General features: G+C 39.6%; 1 protein-coding gene across 1 annotated transcript in view; it reads right to left on the bottom strand.

Annotated features, from left to right (window-relative positions):
• Positions 1–25,285, bottom strand: part of LOC137327404 (zinc finger protein 654-like) — a 51,562-nt gene that overhangs the window by 12,157 nt on the left and 14,120 nt on the right. The window contains exons 3-6 of the mRNA XM_067993152.1: positions 13,152–13,233; positions 12,792–12,927; positions 5,348–5,550; positions 4,173–4,309 (exon numbers count right to left, since the gene is read on the bottom strand). Coding sequence (XP_067849253.1) covers positions 4,173–4,309; positions 5,348–5,550; positions 12,792–12,927; positions 13,152–13,233 — 558 coding nt within the window. The remainder of the gene's footprint in view (positions 1–4,172; positions 4,310–5,347; positions 5,551–12,791; positions 12,928–13,151; positions 13,234–25,285) is intronic.

The following is a 25,285-nucleotide window of genomic DNA, read 5'->3' as shown; positions in this document are numbered from 1 at the left end:
TAAGTGGTGGTCAGATGGATTTGTGTGTCCTTGTACACGAAACACAAAGTTAACATGCAGGTACAGCAAGCAATTAGGAAGGCAAATGATATGTTGGCCTTTATTGCAACAGATTGGAGTACAAGAGTAATGAAGTCTTGCCGCAATTGAACAGGGCTTTGGTGAGACCATGCCTGGAGTACCGTTCACAGTTGTGGTCTCCTTACCTAGGAAGGCTATACTTGCCTTACAAGGGGTGCAACTAGATTGATTCCTGGGACGAGCAGGTTGTCCTATGAGGGGAGATTGAGTAGAATGGGCCTATTCTCTCTGGAGTTTAGAAGAATGAGAAGTGACCTCATTGAAACATAAGATTCTGAGAGGGCTTGACAGGGTCGATGTTGAGAGGCTGTTTCCCCTGGCTGGAGAGTCTAGAACTAAGGGGCAGAGTCTCAGGACAGGGGTCAGTCATTTAGGATTGAGATGAGGAGAAATTTCTTCGCTCAGAGGGTTATGAATCTTTGGAATTCTCTACCCCAGAGGGCTGTGGATGTTCAGTCGTCGTGTATGTACAAGACTGAGATCGATAGATTTTTGGACTCTAAGGGAATCAAGGGATATGGGGATCAGTTAGGAAAGTGGAGTGGAGGTCGCAGATCAGCCATTATCTGATTGAATGGAAGAGCAGGCTCAAGGGGCCGTATGGCCTACTCCTATTTCTTATTTTCTTATTGGGGACTTTATCGAATGCCTTCTGGAAGACCATATAAAGAACATCCATAGACAATCCCCTGTCCACTACTTTAGTCACCTCACCAAAAAATTCAATTAGGTTCCTGACTTACCTGTTACAAATCCATGCTGCTCTCTGATCAGCTGAAAATTTTCAAGGTGTTCAGTTACTCTCTCCTTAATTATAGACTCTAGTAATTTCCCAACACAGATGTTAGGCTAACTGGTCTATAATTCCCTGGTTTCCCCCTCTCATCTTTCTTAAATAGCAGAGTGACACGAGCAATTTTCTAATCTAAAGGAACGTATCCTGAATTGAGAACTTTGGAAGATTATAGTAAGGGCATCTGCAATGTTCTCACCCGCTTCCTTTCAAACCCTGGGATGGAAACCATCTGGTCCTGGGGATTTGTCACTCTTTAGTGCCAGTGCTTTCTTCATTACTGTTTATTTGCTTACGTTAATTATGGTGAGTCCCCATCCCTGATTCAAAATTAGTTTCCTTGGTGTGTCCGGCATGCTATCCTCTTCCTTTACTGTAAATACTAAAGCAATGTAATAACCACAACTTACTTCATTGGACTAACTTTAGTAACTACATCTTGAACAGAGCAACTGTGTTCTAGCCATAGTATCATAGTAGGTACAGCACAGGAGGCCGCCATTCGACCTATTGTGCCTGTGCCTGTGCCAGCTCTTTGAAACAGCTATTCAATTAGTCCCCCTCCCTTGCTCTTTCCCCATAGACCTGTAATTTTTTCTCTTTAAGTATTTATCCAATTCCCTTTTGAAAGTTACTATTGAATCTGCTTCCACCACCCTTTCAGGCTGTGCATTCCAGATCGTTACAACTCGCTGCATAAAAAAATGTTTCTTCATGTCACCTCTGGCTCTTTTGCCAATCACCCTAAATCTGTGAGCACTGGTTATTGAGCCTTCTGCCACTGGAAACAATTTCTCCTTATTTACTCTGTCAAACCATTCATGATTTTGAACAGCTCTACAAATCCCCCATAACCTTCTCTGTTCTAAGGAGAACAACCCCAGCTTCTCCAATCTTTTCACATAACCGAAGTCTCTCATCCCTGGTACCATTCTGGTCACTCTCTTCTGCACACTCTCCAAGGCCTTGACATCCTTCCTAAAATATTGTGCTCAGAATTGAACACAATAATCAAGTTGAGGCCTAACCTGTGTTTTATAAAGATTTAGCATAACTTCCTTGCTTTTGTACTCTATATCTCAATGTAGCCCAGAATCCCTTATGTGTTTTTAACAACCATCTCAACTTGTCCTGCCACCTTCAAAGATTTGTGTATATGCACCCCCAGGTCTGTGTTCCTGCACCCCTTTAAAATTATGCCATTTAGTTTATATTGCCTCTCTTCATCCTACCAAAATGTTTCACTTCACACTCCTCTGCGTTAAATTTCATCTGCCATGTGTCTGCCCATTTCAACAGTCTGTCTATGTCCTCCTGAAGTCTGTTTCTATCCTCCACATTGTTTACTACATTTGAGTTTCGTGTCATCTGCAAACTTTGAAATTATACCCTCTATACGCAAGTCCAGGTCATTACTATATATCAAAAAGAGCAGTGGTCCTAACACCACTTCCACCCTAGTCTGAAACAACTGTTCACTACTCTCTGCTTTCTGTCCCCTAGCCAATTTTGTATCCACGCTGCCACTGTCCCTTTAATCCTGTGGGCTTTAATTTTGCTAACAAGTCTATTATGTGGTACTTTATCAAAAGCCTTTTGAAAGCCCATATACACATCATCAACTGCAATACCCTCATCAATGCTCTCCGTTACTTCAAAGAACTCAGTCAAGTTAGTCAAACATAATTTTCTGTTGACAAATCCGTGCTGACTTTCATTTATTAGCCCATTCTTTTCCAACTGCCAATTAATTTTGTCCCGGATTATTGTCTCAAAGTTTCCCCACCATCGACGTTAGGCCGACTGGCCTGTAATTGCTGGGCTTAACCCTCTCCGCTTTTTTTGATCAGAGGTGTGACATTTGCAATCCTCCAGTTCCCCGGCACCGTCCCCATATCTAAAGAGGATGGGAAGATTGTGGCCAAAGCATCTGCAATTTCCACCCTTACTTCCCTCAGTAACCTAGAATGTATTCCATCTGGACCGGGTGACTTTTTAAAAAAAAAAACTTTGAATACTGACAGCCTTTTACTTCACCGTTATCTATTTTTAATCCTAACCAACATCGTTACTACCTCCTCCTTTACTGCTACAATGGCAGCATCCTCTTCTCTAGTGAAGACGGATGCGAAGTATTCATTTAGTACCTCAGCCATGCCCTCTACCTCCACAAGATCTCCTTTTGTGTCCCTAATCGGCCCCACCCTTTCTTTGACTACCCTTTTGCTATTTATATGTTTATAAAAGATTTTTGAGTTCCCTTCTATATTAGCCGCTAATCTATTCTCATACTCACTCTTTGTCCCTCATTCCTTTTAAGATCTCCTCTGTACTTTCTGTATTTAGCCTGGTGCTCTACTATATTATGAACTGTACATTCATTATAAGTCTCCTTTTTCTGTTTCATTTTAATCTCTATATCTTTAGTCAACCAGGGTGCTCTAGCTTTGGATGCCCTTCCTTGCCCCCTCATAGCAATGGGTTTACACTGTACCCGAACAAACTGTTCCTTAGAGGTCTCCCATTGTTCAATTACTGTTTTGCCTGTCAATTTGATTCCAATCCACATGGGAATGGTCCCTTTTTAACTCACTGAAATTAGCCCTCTTCCAGTTTAGTATTTTCACATTTGATTGTTCCTTGTCTTTTCCATAACTATTCTAAAACTAATTGCATTATGATCACTGTTTCCCAAATGCTCCCCCACTAAAACATGCTCCACCTGGCCCACTTCATTCCTCAGAACTAGATCCAGCACTGTCTCCTTCCTTGTTGGGCTGGAAACACAATGCGGGCAAGGTGGGGAAAACTGGGCAAAGAAGGAATAAATCAAAGTGAGACCAGGGTTTAAAAAATATCACAAGCCCAGATCCTTATAGCGTACCTACACCCTTGTCAATAAGTTTCCACAATATTTTTATTTATCCTACACACAAGATAGATTCATACAATCCTTTGTAATGAATTTTTCTCCATGATAACATTTTTCAGAATGGTTGAACAATGGAATTCTTAAAATGGAACCCAGCAATTAATAAGCATGGAACACAGTGAGTTACTTGAGAAAATGTAATTGCAATTTTAAGATAGGTTTTACAGCTTATACATGTGTAGGGTAAGAGCAAATGGGGGACGTAGAGCTTGCACATAATAAAATAATTTTAACAAGATGATCCTGGTAACATTTGCTTATATGATAACTGGTAAGGCATTTTCAAATTATTGTTCACACAGAATTAGAACAGATTCCACCCCAAGTAAACTACCACAATCTCAAAAAAAAAAGTACAATATTTACCTGGTACAATACATGTCTCCATTTCTTAGCTGCTGGGTAAGGAATGCCACACACAGAATCCAAGACAATTCCACCTGCCCTTCTGAATCTAATCTGCAAATAACATCAAGGGCTTCCTGGCAGTCAATTTTGGCAATCTGTCGTACAGGAAAACAAGCGGAGAAAAGTGAAAGGAAATTCTGCTTGTTGCAACATTTTTGAAAAGTTTGACAACATAATGAATATCCAAAGAAATATGATTGCTATCATCAGGTTCTTTTTTCCTTTAAATGTGAAAATCAGTTTCAATGTTTCTGTTGTAGCTCATTTCATGTTCACTTTTACAAATATCAGCTTTTACTTCGATTTTTTAAACGGAATTCAAATTCATGGTGGGATTTGAACTCAGATCTCTGGATTATTAGTCCAAGAACATAACCACTACAGTACCAATGAAGAAACAATTAAAAAAGTAAATGGGTCAGAGAGTCATAAAAGTGGAGTACAAGTCCACAAAGATTATGCTGAGGCTTTAGAATGCACTGGTCAAACCACATTTGGAGTACTGCATACAAATGTAGTCATCACACTTCAAATGGAACATACACACATTGGAGTGGGTGCACAGACTGGCAAGACAAATTCTCACAAATAAACATACAAGAAAATATTAAACCTTCCATTCTATGGTCCAAATGTAAAGGTTCAATGGGGGCCCAGCAAGGTATAGATAAAGTGAATTTAAAGTAAGGTAAAAGTCATGCCAGGTCAAAAAGTTGCAAATATTAATGTAAATATAAGAGTAAATTTAAAACAAATATTAGAAAAAACCTTTGCACTCAAGGGGTGATAAACATTTGGTATAGTTTACAAAATAAGGTAAGAGAACCAAAGACATAACTATTCAAAATAGTTAAATGCTAGGTTGGCCGAGTTTGAATACTAAAGAGCAAGACAAGCTTCAGAGGATCACATGGTCTTTTCCTATCCTCGACACACTCTCATGTTATGTTCAAAACATTTTACAGCCAAACACAATAGTAACATGCCTAACCTGTGGTACGTCAGAAATCCAGCAAGTACATTATTTTACCTACTTGCTTATTGCTATATAAAAAAGTACTAGAGTACTTTTGAAATTTGAGAAACAATTTTTATTAAAATATTTATAAACAAAGCACATCGCATATCCTTACCTCCTGCAGCAGGATTTCTTCCGGGGACGAGCGGCATAGCCAGGTTAAAAATAAGTGGAGAAAGTACTTGTTTCCGCCAGTTTGGGGATGATTCACACAGTATTTGGTCAGAGTCATTGCTTCTCCAATATGCTCGTATTTCATCAAGTATTTCACTCTATATTCAAAGAACACTGGAGATTCTGAGCCCAAGTATTCATTTACTGTAAAAAGCATAAAATGGATAAGAGACACTGAAATGAAGTCCACCAGATTTGAGTACTTTTTAGAATCAAATTTAGATTAGTCTAATTCTGCAAGTAACAAAATCTGTTGTGATCATGCAATACATGCGAGTATAAAAACATTAAACAGTCCGACTGGTTAATAGACACAAAACCACTGGTAAATTTATCAGTTTTATTTTCTAAGTTGTTATATTTGAGATGATCAACCTTTCTTACAAAACAATAGATCTTCAGACTACATAGTGAATGGATTTTTCCCTACAGTAATCATATGTATTTTTTAAAAACAAGTTCACGGTATAAAAACTAGGCAACTGATGCGTTAACCCAGCAGCCCTGCCCCAACCTCATCTGTTGGAGTAGCAGTTGCAACAGCCTATCAATTCAATCATTACTCCACAGTTGGCTGAAAAGCAGAATGAAGCTGCAGATGGGTAGGAATGCGCAGCTGCAGTCTTCTCAGCCCATTTGGTAAAATGACTCTTGGCAGGACAGCAAGAGGTGTGTAACTCCAATTTTTGTTTCAATTCGACAGATCGTTAGTGGTTACGTCACCATAACAATTCGACCAATTATACCATGCAATCAGCATTAACCGTACTGAAGAAGAAATATTTAATAAGTTTAATGTGCACTGCTTTTAGCTGATACTGTATAGGTTGGGACTGTTGAACTACTGCCAATATACAGGTGAACAAGCCTCATTACTTTAAAAAGATATTCACGTAAACCAACAAAAAAGCAACCTTTTAGTTAGATGTGTAATTAAAATGTTGTACTGAATGAGCCACTGCTTATTTAAATTCATTAGCTATGCAATTTAAACTAATGTAAAAACATATCAAAATATTAGCCTTCGCAAAGAAGGGTCTGAATGAATAACATGACCTGCATGTATCATGCCCAAATACTAAACAGCTTTATAATTAAAACAAAGTAGCTGATTAGGTAATTCCCTTTGCTCCTTTAGCCCTGACTGCTTACACTCAGGGAAATTCCAGTCTCCCTGGGCTGGTTGCTTTTTTAAAGTTTTCTGCTCATAGGCTGTGATGTTGAAACACTAGGGTACTCAAATGTCTGGCACAGCTCTACTATTATAATATTAACCCTTAAACCACAACTTTAAATAAATTTTAATGATCCACTAACAGCCTAGTGACTATAAACATAGCCAAAAGAGGTCTCAGGTTTGATTCCTATTATGTACTGAGCTCAGCTGGGGTTGTGGTGATATTGCTACAATTACCTGAGTGCCCTAAGGGCTGCTGGGAGGAGGGGCATAAAAGAGTCAGTCAGGATTCCTGCATCAGTTTACTATTCAAGGATGTCTGCTGGAAAATTCAAATATGGGGACATGAAGTGAGAGCAGGATTGGTCTTGACTGGGATAGCCCTCATTGTTCAATGGCCTACTGACACTCAGTATCTAGGCTCACAAAGGAAGATCAGGTACTTGGGTGAGATACTGGATGGCTATGAGCATCCAGATCATACTCCAGAAAGAACGAAGAAATTTGGGGAAATTAAGAAATTACTGCCATTCATCCCATCTATTCCTTTTCCTCAAATTCTTACCACCTCACCACTCTCTTTTACTGTTATTTTAACACTACAGTTTTTCCTTGTTGACTGGATGGAAAACAACCTTTTCGTCCAACTAAAAACCTAAAGTCTCAAGATAACATCAAAGGTCATAACATATAAAATGCCTCAAATAGGAAGGGTTATTGCCAGTCTACTAAACTGCCTGGTGGCCTCCCGGGAACCAAATGCATCTTGACAAGTAAACTTGTTTGTGGCACAATAAGGGTCTCATATCTCGTTTTAAAATTACTACTACAGCAACCACCACCACAGTGGACAATACAGGATTGAAAAAAAAATCAGGCAGGGTTTTCCTTTTGAAATTTGAATTTAACTTTTATAGCCTTTCCACTTAGCTGCCTATATCCACCACTGTGTTTGTAAAAGTGTAGAATAGCCAGCACATTTAGAAATGACTTACATCAATGGAGGTATAGCAGAACAAACTTGTACTAATGCTTGTTAACTTTGAAACAGTTAAAATAAAAAAACATATAGGCCCAGAATTCGATGCAATGGCAATACTGGCCACAAACACCGTAAGTGAGACCGTTGTGCCCCCAATACTCCAATGACAAATTCACGCCAATTTGCCACTGGGAGCATTCCAGCCTCTGGTCATTGTAATTTCCATCACTTTTTAGACAAATTACATTTTCGAATCCTGATACACCAAAAGAAACGTTTTGAAAAAAGCCAGAATGAGCTATTTTCAATTTTTTTTTTTTTTTTTTTAAGAACACTGATATTTGGAAAAATTGGATAACCATGGCTACGAATAAAAGTGCGTTCTGTTTGCGAGCATATTTGTATAATTGTAAGGAGTCATCGATAGCGCTGCTATACAGTTGAGTTATATTCAACAGAATGTTTAAATACTAACTTTAAGTAAAATATTTTGGGCTTTCCACAAAGTTAAACCTTTGCAGGGAGTGAGTGGCTGAGAACACCTGGCCTTTTCCAGCTAATGGATTAATCAGTTAATTTATTTATTTTGTTTCTGTAGCTGTGATACTCCGGCTATCGCTTTCTTACAGCCTGTCACCTCTGACAGAGTAATGCAAGTGGCTGATGAGGAAAAAAATTCTCCCCCAGATGCTGAATACTGTTGTCCAGTGATTAAAGAGTTTCTTTTAGATGGGTCCAGTGCTCCCTTTCCGTGTTCGCACTCCTTTCAGAGGGCTTCTTACACAGTTAGACTTTTAATTTCCCTAAAGTTTATTTTCCTTGGGCTGCACACTATTCAAATCTTGCTCACTTTGAGAAAGAACAAAATGGCAATGAATTTCATATAAAATCTTGTTACTTTGTACATTCCAGTAATCAATATCGGATGTGTCAATGGGCCGGATTTTGTTATGAGTGGCAAACGAATGACTCCAGCCATTCGTTAGGCTTGCACTTCCCGTAGACTTTCTATGGGGTTTTGCACAACAAGTTACTGCAAGTTCGAGATCCAAACAGGGCATCTGGGACCTGTGTAAACAGGGCAAAATAGTGTGTATCTCCTTAACCTCAGACTGAGGAACTGTTAATGAGCAGCGCAGAGTCTGAACCAGGAAGTGTAAGTTAGAATAGAGATTTCAATGTCAAATCAGGTACAGAAAGAGAAATGACTAGATGGAAACATTGGATTGAGAGAGAGAGAGAGAGATAAAAGACAGAAAAGATCTCCAACAATAATTAAAAGCTGAAGTAAGGAGACTTCCCACTTGTAAAAGTTAATTTTCAGTGCTAGAGAGGTTGTTTGGCAGTAATTAAGACATCATGCCGTTAAAAGAGTACTTACAATGGAATGGACAAGCCCTAACATTTTGTGGCCAGCTTAGTTCAACCAGTACAAGAACTTCACGCCGTTCAATGCATTTGTATGGGGAGTCAGCCGGCGAGATGCCGTTTTCGCGCAGCTTATGGAGGGGCAGCTGTTATTTTCACAGCAAAATCTGGCCCATCATCTCTAACCAGAATCTTTACTTTGGGACTTGTCAATTGTAAAAGTTTTAGATTGCTTTACTGTGTTGTTTGAATGTTCAATTGTTACTTTTTGTTGTTCAGACAAGTGTAAGTTTCATCATGTTGCCTCTCTCCATTTTCATCTCTCCTTCCTGATTTCTTGACCCTCACATTCAATTTAAGGCCCGATTATAGATGGCAACAGTCGGCGACAATGAAAATCAAAGTGCAGTTTGATTTTAAAATGGCAAATTAAACAGTAATTTGTTGCATTCGAAATTATTCAAACATTCGTCAATTTGAGTGATCAGATTATGGTAATGGAATAAAAAACACATCCAAAGACGTATGGTGTAGAAGAAATAATTAGAGGATTTGAGAAGGGATCTAGCACAGGTGGACTGGAAACAAACACTGACCAAGAAAACAGTAAATGAGCAATGGCATGCCTTCAAGGCAGAGATAGTTCAGGTACAAACCAAGCATATTCCCATAAGGAGGAAAGATAGGGCATCTATAGCTAGAGTTTCATAAATGGCAAAGAAATAGAGGTTAAAGTAAAACAGAAAAAGGTGGTTTATGGCAAACTACAGGTACAGAATAAAGTAGAAAACCAGGCAGAATACAGAGAGGGCAAGGGGAAATTGAAAAAGGGCAGAGAGAGAATATAAGAAAAGATTAGCAGGTAACATAAAAGGGAATCCAAAAATCTTTTATAAACATTTAAAAGGAAAAGGTTAGTTAAAGGAATGGTGAGGCCAATTAGGGACAAGGAAGGAAATATTCTTGTGGAGGCAGAAATACTGAATGAATACTTTGCATTAACTTCATTCTCTTTTGTGAAGACCAATGTCACAGTAGAGGAAGAGGGAAGAGAGAAAATGGATTGGATAAAAATAGATAGAAAGGAGGTGCTGAATAGGTTGGCACCACTCAAAGTTAACAAGTCACCCGATCCAGGTGGGATGCATCCTAGGTTGCTAAGGGAAGCAAAGGTGGAGATAGCAGTCTGCCCACAATCTTTCAAATCTCCTTGGATAGGAGAGTGGTGCCAAAGGACTGGAGGATTGCAAATATTACATCCCTATTCAAAAAAGGGGAGAGGGATAAACCATCAGTGGTCGGAAAACTTCTAGAGACTATTGTCAAGGACAAAATTAATTCTCACTTAGAGAAGCATACGTTAATAAGGGACAGCAACACAGATTTGTTAAAGGTAAATCATGTCTGACTAACTTGACTGAGTTCTTTGATGAAGTATCAGAGAGGGATGATGAGGGTAGTGCAGTAGATGTTATATATATGGACTTTCAAAAGACATTTGATAAAGAGCCACATAACAGACTTCTTTGGAAAATAGAAGCACACGGGATTAAAGGAACAGTGGTAATTTGGGTACGTAATTAGCTAAGGGATAGGAGGCAGACAATAGTGGTGAACGGATGTTTTTCAGACTGGAGAGAAGTGTGCAGTGGTGTCCCCTAGGGATCGGTATTAGAACCACTGCTTTTCTTGTTATATATAAGTGACCTGGACTTGGCTGTCGGAAGTTTCGAAGTTTGCGGATGATACAAAAATTGGAAACGTAGTAGTGAAGAGGACAGTAGCAGTCTTCAGGAGGACATAGACAGACTGGTGAAATATGCAGACACATACAGATCCAATTTAATGCGGATAAGTGTGAAGTGATGCACTTTGGGAGGAACAACATGTAGAGGCAGTATAATCTGAATGATACTATTCTGAGGTGGGTGCAAGAGCAGGGGGACCTGGGGGTGTTTATTCACAAATCTTTGAAGGTGGCAAGGCAAGTTAATAAGGTGGTTAAGAAAGCGTATGGGATACTTGGTTTTGTAAATAGGGGCATTGAATACAAAAACAAAGAAGTCACGCTAAACTTTTACAAATCACTAGTTAGGCTTCAACCGGAATATTGTGTACAATTCTGGGCACCACTCTTTAGGGAGGATGTCAAGACCTTGGAGAGGGTACAAAGGAGATTTACCAGGATGATACCAGGGATGAGGGACTTCAGTTATGTGGAGGGATTGGAGAAGGTGGGATTGTCCTCCTTAGAGCAGAGAAAGTTAAGGGGAGACCTAATAGAGGAGACCTAATAGAGGCATTCAAAATTATGAGGGGTTTTGATAGAGCAAATAGGGAGAAACTGTTTCCACTGTCAAGTGGGTCAGTAACCAGGGGTCATAGATGTAAAATAATTGGCAAAAGAACTAGAAGGGAAATGAGGAGAATTTTTTTTCCCACACATGGGGTTAAGATCTGGAACATAAAAAATAGGAGCAGGAGTAGGCCATCCGGCCCCTCGAGCCTGTTCCGCCATTCAACAAGATCATGGCTGATCATCTACCTCAACGTCATTTTCCTGCACTATCCCCACATCCCTTGATGCTCTTAATATCTAGAAATCTATTGATCTCTGTTTTGAATGTACTCAATGACTGAGCCTCCACAGCCCTCTGGGGTAGAGGATTCCAAAGATTCACCACCCTGAGTGAAGAAATTTCTCCTCATCTCAGTTCCAAATAGCCTACCCCTTATTCTGAGACTGTGACCCCTGGTTCTAGACTCCCCAACCAGGGGAAAATCCTCCCTGCATCTACCCTGTGGAGCCCTGTAAGAATTTTGTAAGTTTCAATGAGGATCGCACTAGCTGAAAAGGTGGTGGAAGCATTTTCCATAAGAACTTTCAAAAGGCAATTGGACATGCAGTTGAAGAGGACTAATTTGCAGGGTTATGGGGAAAAAGCTGGGGAGTGGGACTGAATTGGACAGTTCTTTCAAAAAGCTGGCACAGGCATGTAAGGCTGAATAGCCTCCTTCTGTGCTGTAAGATTCTACGATTCTAGGAGTTTGAACATATGACTATGTTTCGTGATATTTACAATCCCCACCTACAAGAATACCAGAAATGGATCAATCGCTTTCAAAAGATGAAATAAGATTAGGTTTCTCTTATTAGTGAGATGCCACAAACTTATTGCCCCAATGTCCCGATCAACAAATATATTTTAACACATCATTTAAATGCAATCAGAGAAGGCACCCTTTAATCATGCCACTGCCAGACCACTTGGACCATTATTTTTGAGTTTAAGTGGCATTAAAACAGCGATCGCCGTTGTCTACAATGGTGGGCTCAGCGATGAGAACAAACTTTTATCGGCTTAGGCGAATCCATTGGCACAGCAGCTCAAATGTCACGACGCAACTAATGGCATAACATGATTACTTCATTATTTCCTGGAACTTTTAAGTTTAGATAATGGCATATGCTGTTAAGGCATCTTTACTATGCACAAGTTTCCAGCAAATTCAGACCCATAACTTTAAAGTTAAACCACAAAACTAGTATTGCAGTAATGAGAACAGTTGTTTGAGTGTTAGCAGTGTGCATCAATAAGTTCATCCATGGCCTTTAAATTACAGGAACAGAGGACATGGGGAAAAAAGTCACAGGGGTAAGGGTCTTATGAAATAGCACCACTATAACCTCAACATTCTGCTGAATTTCATCCATGAAGGTAGGCAAGCCTACGGACTAGGTTTTGGTGAATCCTGAGAGCCCCAAAATTAAACATTTTAAATTAGGTTTTAGGGGGAAAAAACTGCTGATATAATTACTTAAGAACTACTTAATATCCAGGACACCAATTACTGTACCTAATTCCTGAGTTACTAACTCTTGGTTAAGGATGGACATCAGAACTGGATTTTGCCATGGGCCTCCATTTTTACTCATCCTGATTAGTACATCAAATTCTGCATTTAAGTCGTTTTGTAAAACATTGTGACATTCCTGTAGTGGAGAAAAAAATTGAACAATGTTAATGGATTTGGGGCAAAATAGGAAATAGCATCATAATACATCGAGTTTTTTTTTTAAGACTAATAACTGGAGTCTAAGCAAGCATTCTGCAGCACAGCTGGTACAAACTGTAATATGTGTATTTTATGTATGAAACTAGTTTATATAATTAACCATGAAGTCACCAATACACACAAGTGCAAAAAAAATATTACCTGAATGGTTTTTAAAAAATCTTCCCAAAACTCTTTAGAGGAGTCATCCTCCCGACAATACAGCAATACTTCAAAGCAGCTCCTATAAACAATGCAGAAGTTAAAAGTAGGATTATCAGTAAAAATATTCCATTTTTTTGGAGAGTGAAGAATAAAAGATAGTTATTCCACTTCTTAGCACTTAAATAAATGTTTCAAAAACTATTAGTGTAAAAATCACTAGCCAGCAGCTAACACACACAAAGGCCACCAAATTAAATGTTCCTTTGTATTATATATGTGCTGAAAATTTATAAACAGCCCTCCTTGGCATATTGCAGTGACCAACCATTGGTCAGTGTTGGAAGGTATTCACTGAACCAGAACAGACACATATCCATCACTGTTGCTGAGTGTACTTGTCTCAGTTTAGCGAAAGTGATCATTTACAATCATACCTTAAAAATTCTTTAGTTTAAACAAGGAAAATCTACATAAATTAAATTCATTCCACAATTTTCTGCAGAAAAAACAACTTACATCACTGTTCTTCCCATTTATGGACTGGTGTTTAAATAGAGGATACATTTTGAAAACGCATGGAATTTTATTTATATCCCACAAATCGGCTAATCAGATAAATCATGACTGACAAGACACTGAAAATGCTATTCGCTGGGTCACATGTTTTGCTTTAAATATTCTCTTCAAACTTCAAAAAGAAAACAGGTTCATTAAATAAAGTGATATAATTTCATGGAAATTATAAAAAAACAGACTTGCATTTATATAGCAGCCTATCACATCTCATGTCTTAAAATGACTTATTTTAGGGAAGCACAACAGCTATTTACTGCACAGCAAGATTCCATAAACAGCAATTATATGAACGATCAGCTAATTTATTTTTGATTGATGAAGAATGGCAGGCCAGAGTTCCGGGCGCAATTCCCACCATTCTTTGAATAGTGCTATGTGATCGCTAACATTCACTTGAAACAGCAGTTTAACATCGTTTGAAAGACAGCAACTGCAACAATGGAGACCTTCTTCAATACTACACTTCAAGATTATCCTGGATTATGTGTTTCAGTCCTGGAGAGAGGCTTGAGCTCACAACCTTCAGACGCAGAGGAGAGAGTGCTACCAGCTGAGCCAAGCTAACAATTAAATTATATTGTACAATGGGCAAAACAGTTGGATTGGATCACTTCTGTACGGCCCAGGATGAGACCCCCACAGATTCAACAATGATTTTACTGCTCATTAGTACATCATCTGGTTCAGCGTGCTATAAAACCGTATACCACTGCAAATGGTTAACAAAGCCAAAACACAAGTCCGGATTTTCTGCAGAATCCAGGCATATCTCAACAGGGTGGGACTTTGTTTTTATTCGTTCATGGGATGTGGGCATCGCTGGCAAGGCCAGCATTTATTGCCCATCCCTAATTGCCCTCGAGAAGGTGGTGGGGAGCCACCTTCTTGTACCGCTACAGTCCATGTGGTGAAGGTTCTCCCACAGTGCTGTTAGGGAGGGAGTTCCAGGATTTTGACCCAGCGATGAAGGAACGGTGATATATTTCCGAGTCGAGACGGTGTGTGACTTGGCAGGGAACGTGTAGGTGGTGGTCCCAAGCACCTGCTGTCCTTGTCCTTCTAGGTGATAGAAGTCGTGGGTTTTGTAGGTGTTGTCGAAGACGACTTGGCGAGTTGCTGCAGTGCATCCTGTGGATGGTACACACTGCAGCCACAGTGCGCCGGTGGTGAAGGGAGCGAATGTTTAGGGTAGTGGATGGGGTGCCAATCAAGCGGGCTGCTTTGTCCTGGATGGTATCAAGCTTCTTGAGTGTTGTTGGAACTGCCCTCATCCAGGCAAGTGGAGAGTATTCCATCACATTCATGACTTGTGCCTTGTAGATGGTGGAAAGGCTTTGGGTAGTCAGGAGGTGAGTCACTTGCCGCAGAATACCCAGCCTCTGACCTGCTCTTGTAGCCACAGTATTTAATTCTGGTCAATGGTGACCCCCAGGATGTTGATGGTGGGGGTTTCGGTGATGGTAATGCCGTTGAGTGTCAAGGGGAGGTGGTTAGACTCTCTTATTGGACATGGCGCAAATGATACTTGCCACTTATCAGCCCAAGCCTGGATGTTGTCCAGGTCTTGCTGCATGTGGGCTCAGACTGCTTCATTATTTGAGGGGTTGCGAATGGAACTGAACACTGTGCAATCATCAGCGAACATCCCCATTTCTGACCTTACGATGGAGGGAAGGTTATTGACGAAGTAGCTGAAGATGGTTGGGCCTCGGACACTGCCCTGAGGAACTCCTGCAGCAATGTCCTGGGGCTGAGATGATTGGCCTCCAACAACCACTACCATCTTCCTTTGTGCTAGGTATGACTCCAGCCACTGGAGAGTTTTCCCCCTGATTCCCATTGACTTCAATTTTACTAGGGCTCCTTGGTGCCACACTCGGTCAAATGCTGTCTTGATGTCAAGGGCACTCATTCTCACCTCACCTCTGGAATTCAGCTCTTTTGTCCATGTTTGGACCAAGGCTGTAATGAGGTCTGGAGCAGAGTGGTCCTGGCGGAACCCAAACTGAGCATCGGTGAGCAGGTTATTGGTGAGTAAGTGCCGCTTGATAGCACTGTTGACGACACCTTCCATCACTTTGCTGATGATTGAGAGTAGACTGATGAGGCGGTAATTGGCCGGATTGGATTTGTCCTGCTTTTTGTGGACAGGACATACCTGGACAATTTTCCACATTTTCAGGTAGATGCCAGTGTTGTAGCTGTACTGGAACAGTGTGCTGCAGTGTATCATCTACAAGATGTACTGCAGCAACTCGCCAAGTCTTCTTCGACAACACCTACAAAACCCACGACTTCTATCACCTAGAAGGACAAGGACAGCAGGTGCTTGGGACCACCACCTACACGTTCCCTGCCAAGTCACACACCGTCTCGACTTGGAAATATATCGTCATTCCTTCATCGTTGCTGGGGCAAAATCCTGGAACTTCCTACCTAATAGCACTGTGGGAGTACCTTCAACACATGGACTGTAGCGGTTCAAGAAGGCAGCTCACCATCACCTTCTCGAGGGCAATTAGGGATGGGCAATAAATGCTGGCCTTGCCAGCGACACCCACATCCCATTAATGAATAAAAAAAGCAGCAGAGCGTGTCTGGCTGTCTCTGGGAAAGCTTCTTAAATTTTTTTTAAAATCCTGAGCTGCAGAAGTAGAATCATATGCATTCAAATGTTAAATTCCCCTCCATCTGCCACAGCAATACTGGATGCCAAAATATACTGGTATCCGTGGCCGTAATGACAAGAAATACATTGCTCGACAAGTGAGAAATGACATAACCTTTGGACAAATAAAACATTGAAATGATTCAAAAATATGAAAATTCATCTTAGGAAAAACTTTAAAGCATATAGGAGCTTTTCTAAATTTTTACAGTTAGCATGTACATGAATTTAAAGACAGACAAGAAAACTGTAGAAGAGTTACATCTCAGACTAAAAGATCTAAGCAAAGCAAAAATCACGGAGTAAGAGAGGTCACTGGAAGTTTTCTTTTAACCAAAAGAAACTGGTCATATCCATCAGATTCAAATATCAGCACTTTTATGCTGTTAATTACTTTGCTAATTATTTTAGCAAAGTTTGAGTATGTCATTTCCCCCTTTTAAAAAAATTGCTTATTTTCACCCCTCCTCCCCTGAAGGATTCTTTAATGATTAAGATGTATTCTTCGTATGGTTTCAATGGCACCGTTCAGTATCTTGCTCAAGTGATCATTATTCAGGAATTAGCTTTGACATTGAGCATTAGCAGTCTGTTCAGCCACAGGGGCTGCCACAGCTGAGCCCATCTGCCCCCATTCAAAGTCCATGCAAATGTACTTCCAGCAGGGTTTTCTAGATAACCATCAGGACCAGGAACCCTGGTTGATTTTTCTATCCCTGAGGGGTGGGTTGAGGCCTGTTGAAGTGCTCCTACTGCGTGAGATCAGCACAGAGCAGACATCAAACCTACACATCTACTCATTGGTTAACCTTCAAGCTACTGAAGGAGTATTAAAATAAAAAACATTAATAAACCTAGTGGTTTTTTGTGTGTTTTTGATAAGTGGAGGTTGTGCACTTTTCCTCAAGACATATTTTTGAAATGATCAAGAGTGTAAAATCTTAAGATTTGGAATTATTACCATCTACATCAAGTTTACAGCACAGAAACAGGCCATTCGGCCCAACTGGTCTACCCCGGCGTTTATGCTCCACACGAGCATCCTCCCTCCCTACTTCATCTAACCCTATCAGGATACCCTTCTATTCCTTTCGCCCTCGTGTTTATCTAGCTTCCCCTTAAATGCTTCAATGCTATTTGCCTCAACTACTCCTTGTGGTAGCGTGTTCCACATTCTTACCATTGTCTGGGTAAAGAAGTTTCTCCTGAATTCTCTATTGGATTTATTACTGACTATCTTATATTTATGACTAGTTTTGGACACCCCCATAAGTGGAAACATTTTCTCTATATCTACCTATCAAACCCTTTCATTATTTCAAAGACCTCTATCAGGTCATCCCTCAGCCTTCTCTTTTCTAGAGAAAAGAGCCCCAGCCTGTTCAGCCTTTCCTGATAAATATGTCCTCAGTTCTGGTATAATCCTTGTGAATCTTTTTTGCACCTTCTCCAATGCCTCTATATCCTTTTTATAATATGAAGACCGGAACCATGCACAGTACTCAAAGTGTGGTCTAACCAAGGTTCTATACAAGTTTAACATAACATCTCTGCTTTTCAATTCTATCCCTCTAGAAATGAACCCCAGTGTTTGGTTTGCCTTTTTTTATGGCCTTATTAACCACTGTTGCTACTTTCAGTGATTTGTGCATCTGCATCCCGAGGTCCCTTTGCTCCTCTACCCCATTTAGACCATTATCGAAGCAGTATGTGGCCTCCTTATTCTTCCTACCAAATGCACCACCTCACATTTATCTATATTGAAGTTCATTTGCCAATTACACATCCATTCTTTAAGTTTATTAATCTCTTCTTGCATTTTGACCTATTCTTCCTTTGTATTACACCCAATTTGGTGTCGCCTGCAAATTTTGAAACTGTACTTCCGATTCCCGAGTCCAAATCGTTAACGTAAATTGTAAACAACAGTGGTCCCAGCACCAATCCTTGTTGAACACCACTTCCCACCCTTTGGCAGTCTGAGTAGCTACCCTTAACCCCACTCTGTTTTCTAGCCAGCTTGCTATCCATTCTGCTACCTGTCCCGACTCCACATGCTCTGACCTTAGTCATAAGTCTATAATGCTGTACCTTATCGAAGGCCTTCTGAACATCGAAATTTATCACATCTACTGCATTACCCTTGTCTACTTCGTTACGTCTTCAAATAATCTAGTTGAAATAATTAAATAATCCAACATAATATACTAAACAATGAAGAAAGTGTTTGCTTTCTACTGTGCTCACATCACTAAAACTTCCTATTCAAGTTTACTGAATCTTGCTCTTTAAAAATGACTTCCCGCATCCTCTTAGTAAGCATTCGTACTGTTACGTTTTGTAACTTCTCATCCAACCAGATTTTTCATCTCATTAGCAAGAGCTGTTCTGTACAACAATATGTAATCTTTAATTCTCCATCCCACTTCCATCTCTCTGTCCTCGGCCTCCTAAACAACGAGGCTCAACGGAAGCTCGAGGAACAGCACTTCATCTTTCGATGAGACACTTTACAGCCTTCTGGCCTAAACAATGAATTCAACTACTTTAGATCATAATCACCGCTCGCATTTTTCTCGGTGCTGGTAATGGTTCTACTGGTAATGGTTGCACCTCCTCTAGATCCATTTTTTGTTTCTGTACTTGTCCCATTACCATGCACTTGTCATTTAATCACTCCTGCCCTCCACCCTATCACACACCTCTCCCATTGTTTCCACGCCCCGCCCCTCATTCCTTGGTTCTGTACTTGCTTATAAACTATTAAATCTTTAACTTCTTCCAGTTCTGATGAAAGGTCATCAATCTGAAACTTTAACTCCATTTCTCTCTCTCCAGATGCTGCCTGACCTGCTGAGCATTTCCTGTTTTTATTTAATATGTAATCTTTCACTCGTTTCCAAATTCCAAAATTAATTTTGTTCCCAAAAATTGTTATAGGATACATTACAAGGAAAGCAATCATATCAAGCTATAAAGTTTGTTAGTTATATGTGCACTGTGCTCTCAGTACAAAATTCAATTTTATATAGTGGCCCTGGTGGTCTCTGGATCCAATGGACTTTTTCCAACCTGGAGCCTGAATCCAGGTACGAGCATTCAAATGCACTACTACTGGTTAATTATCTGGCTCCAGCAACTTACCCATTATTTACTTTGCTCAGTACCCAGCTTTAACAGTAAAATATAAACATAAAATGAAAAAATCATTCCAATAATTATATCCAAGCAGAAGGAATCCAACTACAGAAATACTAACAGCCCTACCTAAGGCAACATAATGTTTTATAACCTGACAAATGCCAGTTGCACCTAGCAAGCAAGAACAAGACTATAGCAACACTCATTTAAAATCAAACCAAGTCTTTAATTGGGAACAAAAAGCTATGTTTAAAATACATTTATTTCATATTCTAAGATTATTTTAGTAGATGATAATTAGATGCATGTACTTTGTACATTTATGCTACCAGATTTCTGACTTTGATGGAAGGAACAGAGAGAATGTCAAATGTATCAATCTACTACTGTTACAATACCAACATCTTCAAAATATTAAGTTGTTCTTTCTCTCTCTCACAGGCAACTTGCTTTACTCTTGATCTAGTCACAGAAACAATTATTCAGAATCAAAATGGACTAGATACTGAGCTTTCTTTGAGTTAGGATTAGAATTTAGAAACAAAAACTTGCTTACTGCGGCTTTAAAGTTGTTTAGAGGAAAAAATGTCCAAATTTTCTTCTGTAACTAGTAATTATACAAGAGTAAAGTGTCACTATTAAATTCTCTGCTAGAAACATCGCAAAGTTGCATCATTAAATTTATTTAGCTGAACTCTATCCCTTATACTGTGCTTTTTGCAATCTTTATAAAAAAGACTACTTTTATCTTTCCATTTTTGAAACCATATATATGCATTGTTTGTTGCCCGTCAACAATTAAAACAAGTAGAATTGGTTTCTCTAATTAAAAACCCTGCAATAATTACCTCTTTCATTCTTGACCCCTGCTTATTCCTCTCATCTTCCAGCTCACCCACCACCCAAACACTAGTTAGGTTACCAATGTCAGGTTTTAACTTTGTTTCATTCACTACAATGTCAAATGATTTAATATTCATTGCCTAGCAACTTTTCTTTAATGGAAGATATGTCGCCTCAGTCAACTACCTCTACTAAATTGCCAACAGAACATAATCCCCCAAATTTTAAAAAAAAATAATTGCTGCCTGAGTTGTAAACAAAAAAACAAGATGAAACCAATTATTAAAATGAAAGCTACATTGAAGGTATAGGCTGCACACAGCAGTAACCAGACAATAGAGACTTTTCTTGATCACCGTATAGAGTCACCATGAAAACAAATTTCCTGTGGAGCTATTTCTGAAACCAGCAGTCTGATTTCCTGATAAAAGGGAAGACTCAAAATGGATGGCCTCTAAATGGCTTAAAATCTTCTACTGGGTAGGAGATTTCTTTTACTCTGGGGATTTGGGATAGGGAAAGGAGATAAGTACATTCACTATATTCTTTCTTCTTTAAACCTTATGTCTTTCCTTCAAAAAAATATTCTTCAGGACAGAATAGATGTAACCTTAAACACCGGTTGACATGAAGTAGTCCTGCTTTCTTAGTAACATAAGTACACCTTCGGCTGTATTTGCTTATTGTGGTTGGGAGCACATTCTGAAGTGAAAGGGAGCCCAAGAAGTAACATTATTAAATCAAAAGATATTCTGCAATTTGCATCTCATTAACACAACTGGTGTCTTGCAGCAAATAAAAAAAGGTAAATACAATATTTTATATAAAACTTTTTAAAAAGTGGGATTTGCATAACGATTATGGAAGCGACAAGGCTCAACAGAACAATATACCACAATATGTCATGTGAACTTAAGCTTAGAAAGCTTGGCTGAAAGTTCTAATCAAAAACACTGGCATAATGGATTTTTAGTTTGTGGGAAACAAACCAGTGTCACTTAACACTCAAACAGCATGGGTGCAAGTGAGCTGTCACAAAAGGTTTACTTTATATAAATCACTGCTACAAGGTATTTATATAAATGGTATAAACTAAGCATTTTTGTTTCTTTGTTGTTTTCTTATTGTTTGGTCACAAAGTGATGCATATGGTGAAATAATGATGTAGTACTGCTCCTTTCTCAGCATCACAGAGTTCACCTTGGAGGATGAGACTGCAGACTTCAGGTAAAGTTGTGATGAGGATGCTCTTTTGTGGGTGGATATTTCTGAAGAAACTATTTTGCATCTTCAAATAAGAACAGGAAGTTTGGGTCACCCCTCCCATTTCTTTTTGTGGTTAACAAATAAACTTTTTTTTTAAAGCTCCAGACTAGGAGTTTTTATAAAAAAGTATTTTAATATATTTCTGACCAGGAGGAATCTAAAATTTATTGATAATTTAGCATTTTCAATGCATGTGGTTTGAGTGGATCATTTTATTTGGTTCCCAGAGAGTGTTGCACCAGCATTTACAAAAATAGATTAGGGCTGTTTTCATTAGGATTGGTGTTTTCTTTTAACATTTTATGTGGTGCTTTTATTTAGGACGCCTGAAATTTTTTGCTGAGTTACATATTTTGTTGTATGATTTTTTAACTCTGCCATTTTTTGTGCCAATAATGCATATGGCTGGGAAGGATTTCAATGTCAGTTTGTTTTTGTAAGATGTACTTGCAGAGTGGCAGTGTAGTTATCTTTTGTCGGCTTGTCTGTTTGGGAGAAATTAGGGTAAGATTCCACCCCACATGGACTTCGGACAGATCACGCTAGCCACCTGACAAGCCCAGTGGGAGGCCCGGGCCTCATTAGCATCTGGACGACTGGCTGCAGACGTGAACGAGTGCCCGGGGCAGCACACTGGCTTCAGGATGCCACTTTATCATGCCGTCTGGCTGGCCTCCACACCGGAAGGTAGGTAGGCCTGTGGTGGTGGGGGTGAAAGAGAAAGAAAGAAGCAGCGGCCCAGCACGGCTTTGTGAAGTCAAAGAGCCCCTGGCCCCACATAAGTACTTACCTTTGGGCTCCTCTTCAACTAGGATGTCATCTGATACTGGGCAAAGCATGCACAGTGGACATTCCCCCCCAGATAAGTCCAAAAATGCCAGAGTCCAATTGATGTCAAATATCTAAATGAGCGGTTTGCCCTCTTCAGGGGGCCACCAAGTCAGAGGAACCCAGCAACTTGGAGATGGCCACAATGACGGCTGCAGTAAGTTCTTCCACGCCATTTGAGGCCTTACCGCCCTGTTTCCATGGGACAGGAGGCCTCAAAATTCATCCCACTGTGTATATTGGTTTGCTTAGTGTGCTGGTTAAACAGTCCAGTTTCATGTCTCTTTTGGTTGCTATCAGTGGTTTTCAGTAATACAAGGGTCTAGTTCACATATTGCTGTGCAAGTTGATTTATGTTATTTCACATCCAGATAGTTTTGTTCCATTTCCTGTTGCAGTTCACGTTAACACAGTAAGCCAAAAAGCAGTGTTCTGGCCACACAAGCTTCCACATTATCAAAAGCAAAATACTGCAGATGCTGCAAATCTGAAATAAAAACAGAAAATGCTGGAAATACTCAGCAAGTCAGGCAGCATCTGTGGAGAAAGAAACAGTTAATGTTTCAGTTCGAAGACCGTCCAGTCAGAACTCAAAGAAGTTAAAGGTTTAACAGTTTATAAGCAAATACAGAGTCAGGCAAAGGTGGCAGGGGGGGGGGGGGGGCGGCGCAGGAAAGAACAAGGGAAAGCCTGGGATAGGGTGGAGGGCAGGAGTGATTAAAAGACTAAAGGGATGATCGTGCAAGGCAAGCAGGGTGGTAATGGGACAAGGATTTGCTGCTCACAATGCGGTCTTCTCTACAATGGGGAGACCAAATGCAGATTGGGTGATCGCTTTCTTGAACATCTCCGTTCAGTCTGCAAGCGTTACCCTGACCTTCCAATCGCTTGCCATTTTAATACTCTGTCCCAGTCCAACCTCCCTGTCCTTGGTCTCTTGTACTGTTCCAATGAAGCCCAACAGAAGCTCGAGGAACAGCACCTTATAGTTCGATTAGGAACTTTACAACCTTCCGGACTCAACGTTGATTGCAATAACTTCAGAACATAACCACTACTCCCATTTTTTTGGACAGCAGGTGCTGGTTCCATTTACAGCTCCTCTAGACCCATCTTGTCCCATTACCACCCTCCTTGCCTTGCACCAGTATCCCTTTTGTCATTTAATCACTCCTGCCCTTCCCCCTATCACAGACCTTCCCATTTGTTCTTTCTTCCCCTCATTTGCCTGGCTCTGTACTTGCTTAAAAAAGGTTTAACCTTTAACTTCTTGCAGTTCTGACAAAAGGTCATCAACCTGTTTCTTTCTCCACAGATGCTGCCCGACTTGCTGAGTATTTCCAGCATTTTCTGTTTTTATTCCACATTATCAAGTTTGTGGCAATTTTTTAAAAATACATATTTAGCATTCATTCTGAAAAACATTAACATACATTAAAAGTCACTAGTGTAAACTGTAAATATGAAGTTAGTTCTCCCCTTTCAGTCAGCCAATTTTGTTCTTCCAAATCCTATTAATCCTGCTCCCAAGCATAAGCCACTCTTCAGCTGCCTACTAAAGTGGTCCAGCACGATGCATCCATCAACTGCTCCCTTCCCACTTTCTTTTTATTTAATTCTAACTCTGGGGTTAAGTTTGAGCAATAGCACATTTCCTTATAATCAGAATAAAATCTGCAGAGTGGCAAAATTAAAGCACCTTTCCAACATACTATTGGGATCTAAAGCATGACCAATATCTTGCTCGCAATGACAACAATTGTGTTTAGAAATCCAGAATTCAAGCTTGCTCGTACTTTTCAGTAAATTCAGTCATCCCAGGATTTTGAGGTCTTATTCATCAAAGACCCTCACCGCCATGGCCAAAGGCTTAAATTAAAGAATTAACTATTTAAAATGCACTAAAATATAGAAAATAGATAATTGTTTTACATATTAGATATTTAAGTAAAGCAAATTATGCAACTTAAATATTACTCATCCAGTTCATATGATGCAAAAACTTATACTTGAGCACTTTGAAAATCTAATCCTTACTATAACTACAGTTCACTGACACAAAACAGCCACTTCCATTTAGATACATCATAACATCTTCTGAAACATTATCCCAAGTTGACTCAAACCCTTGTATCAGTGTTACCTGCATCTGACCTCCAATTCAATATAAAGTATTATAGGTATCAATAGTTAATGTGCAGAGGGGTTGATGACAAAAACTATCTATACAAAGAAATTACACAACTCATTGTCTAAAAACTCTAATCTTTCATGCTTACACAAAGATACTGCTGCATATGTTAGGAAAATTGTTAGAAATTTCCAAATTACAATACAAAGTAATTAAGAAACAACTTTCATTTATATGGTGAGTTATCTCAGGAAATCTTAAAATGTTTCAAAATCAAGGAATTACTTTTGATGTGCAATCACTTCATGTAGGCAACACTTAAGACAATTGCAAACAATATCTTATGAACAGCAATGAGATGCATGACCAGTTAATCTGTTTATTTTGAGGCATTGGTTGATGGAGAAATGTTAGCCATAGGATCTTTTATGTCCACCTGAACTCATAAATGGGGCCTTGGTTTAAAGTCTCACACAAAAGATGCTACCTCCAACAATGCAGCACACTCTCAGAACAGCTTAGATTATGTGCTCAAGTCCTGGAATGCAGCTTAAACCTCTGACCTTTTGACTCAAGTGGAGAGAGTGCTACTAAATGAGCCAAGCTGACACTTACTGAACTAAATACAACATACAGCAAATAAAGTAGTTCCTTTGAGGGTTATGGTAGTGTAGTGGT

This window comes from Heptranchias perlo, chromosome 11, assembly GCF_035084215.1.
Source record: "Heptranchias perlo isolate sHepPer1 chromosome 11, sHepPer1.hap1, whole genome shotgun sequence".
Lineage (NCBI taxonomy): Eukaryota > Metazoa > Chordata > Chondrichthyes > Hexanchiformes > Hexanchidae > Heptranchias > Heptranchias perlo.
This window is presented reverse-complemented; position numbering and strand designations above follow the sequence as displayed.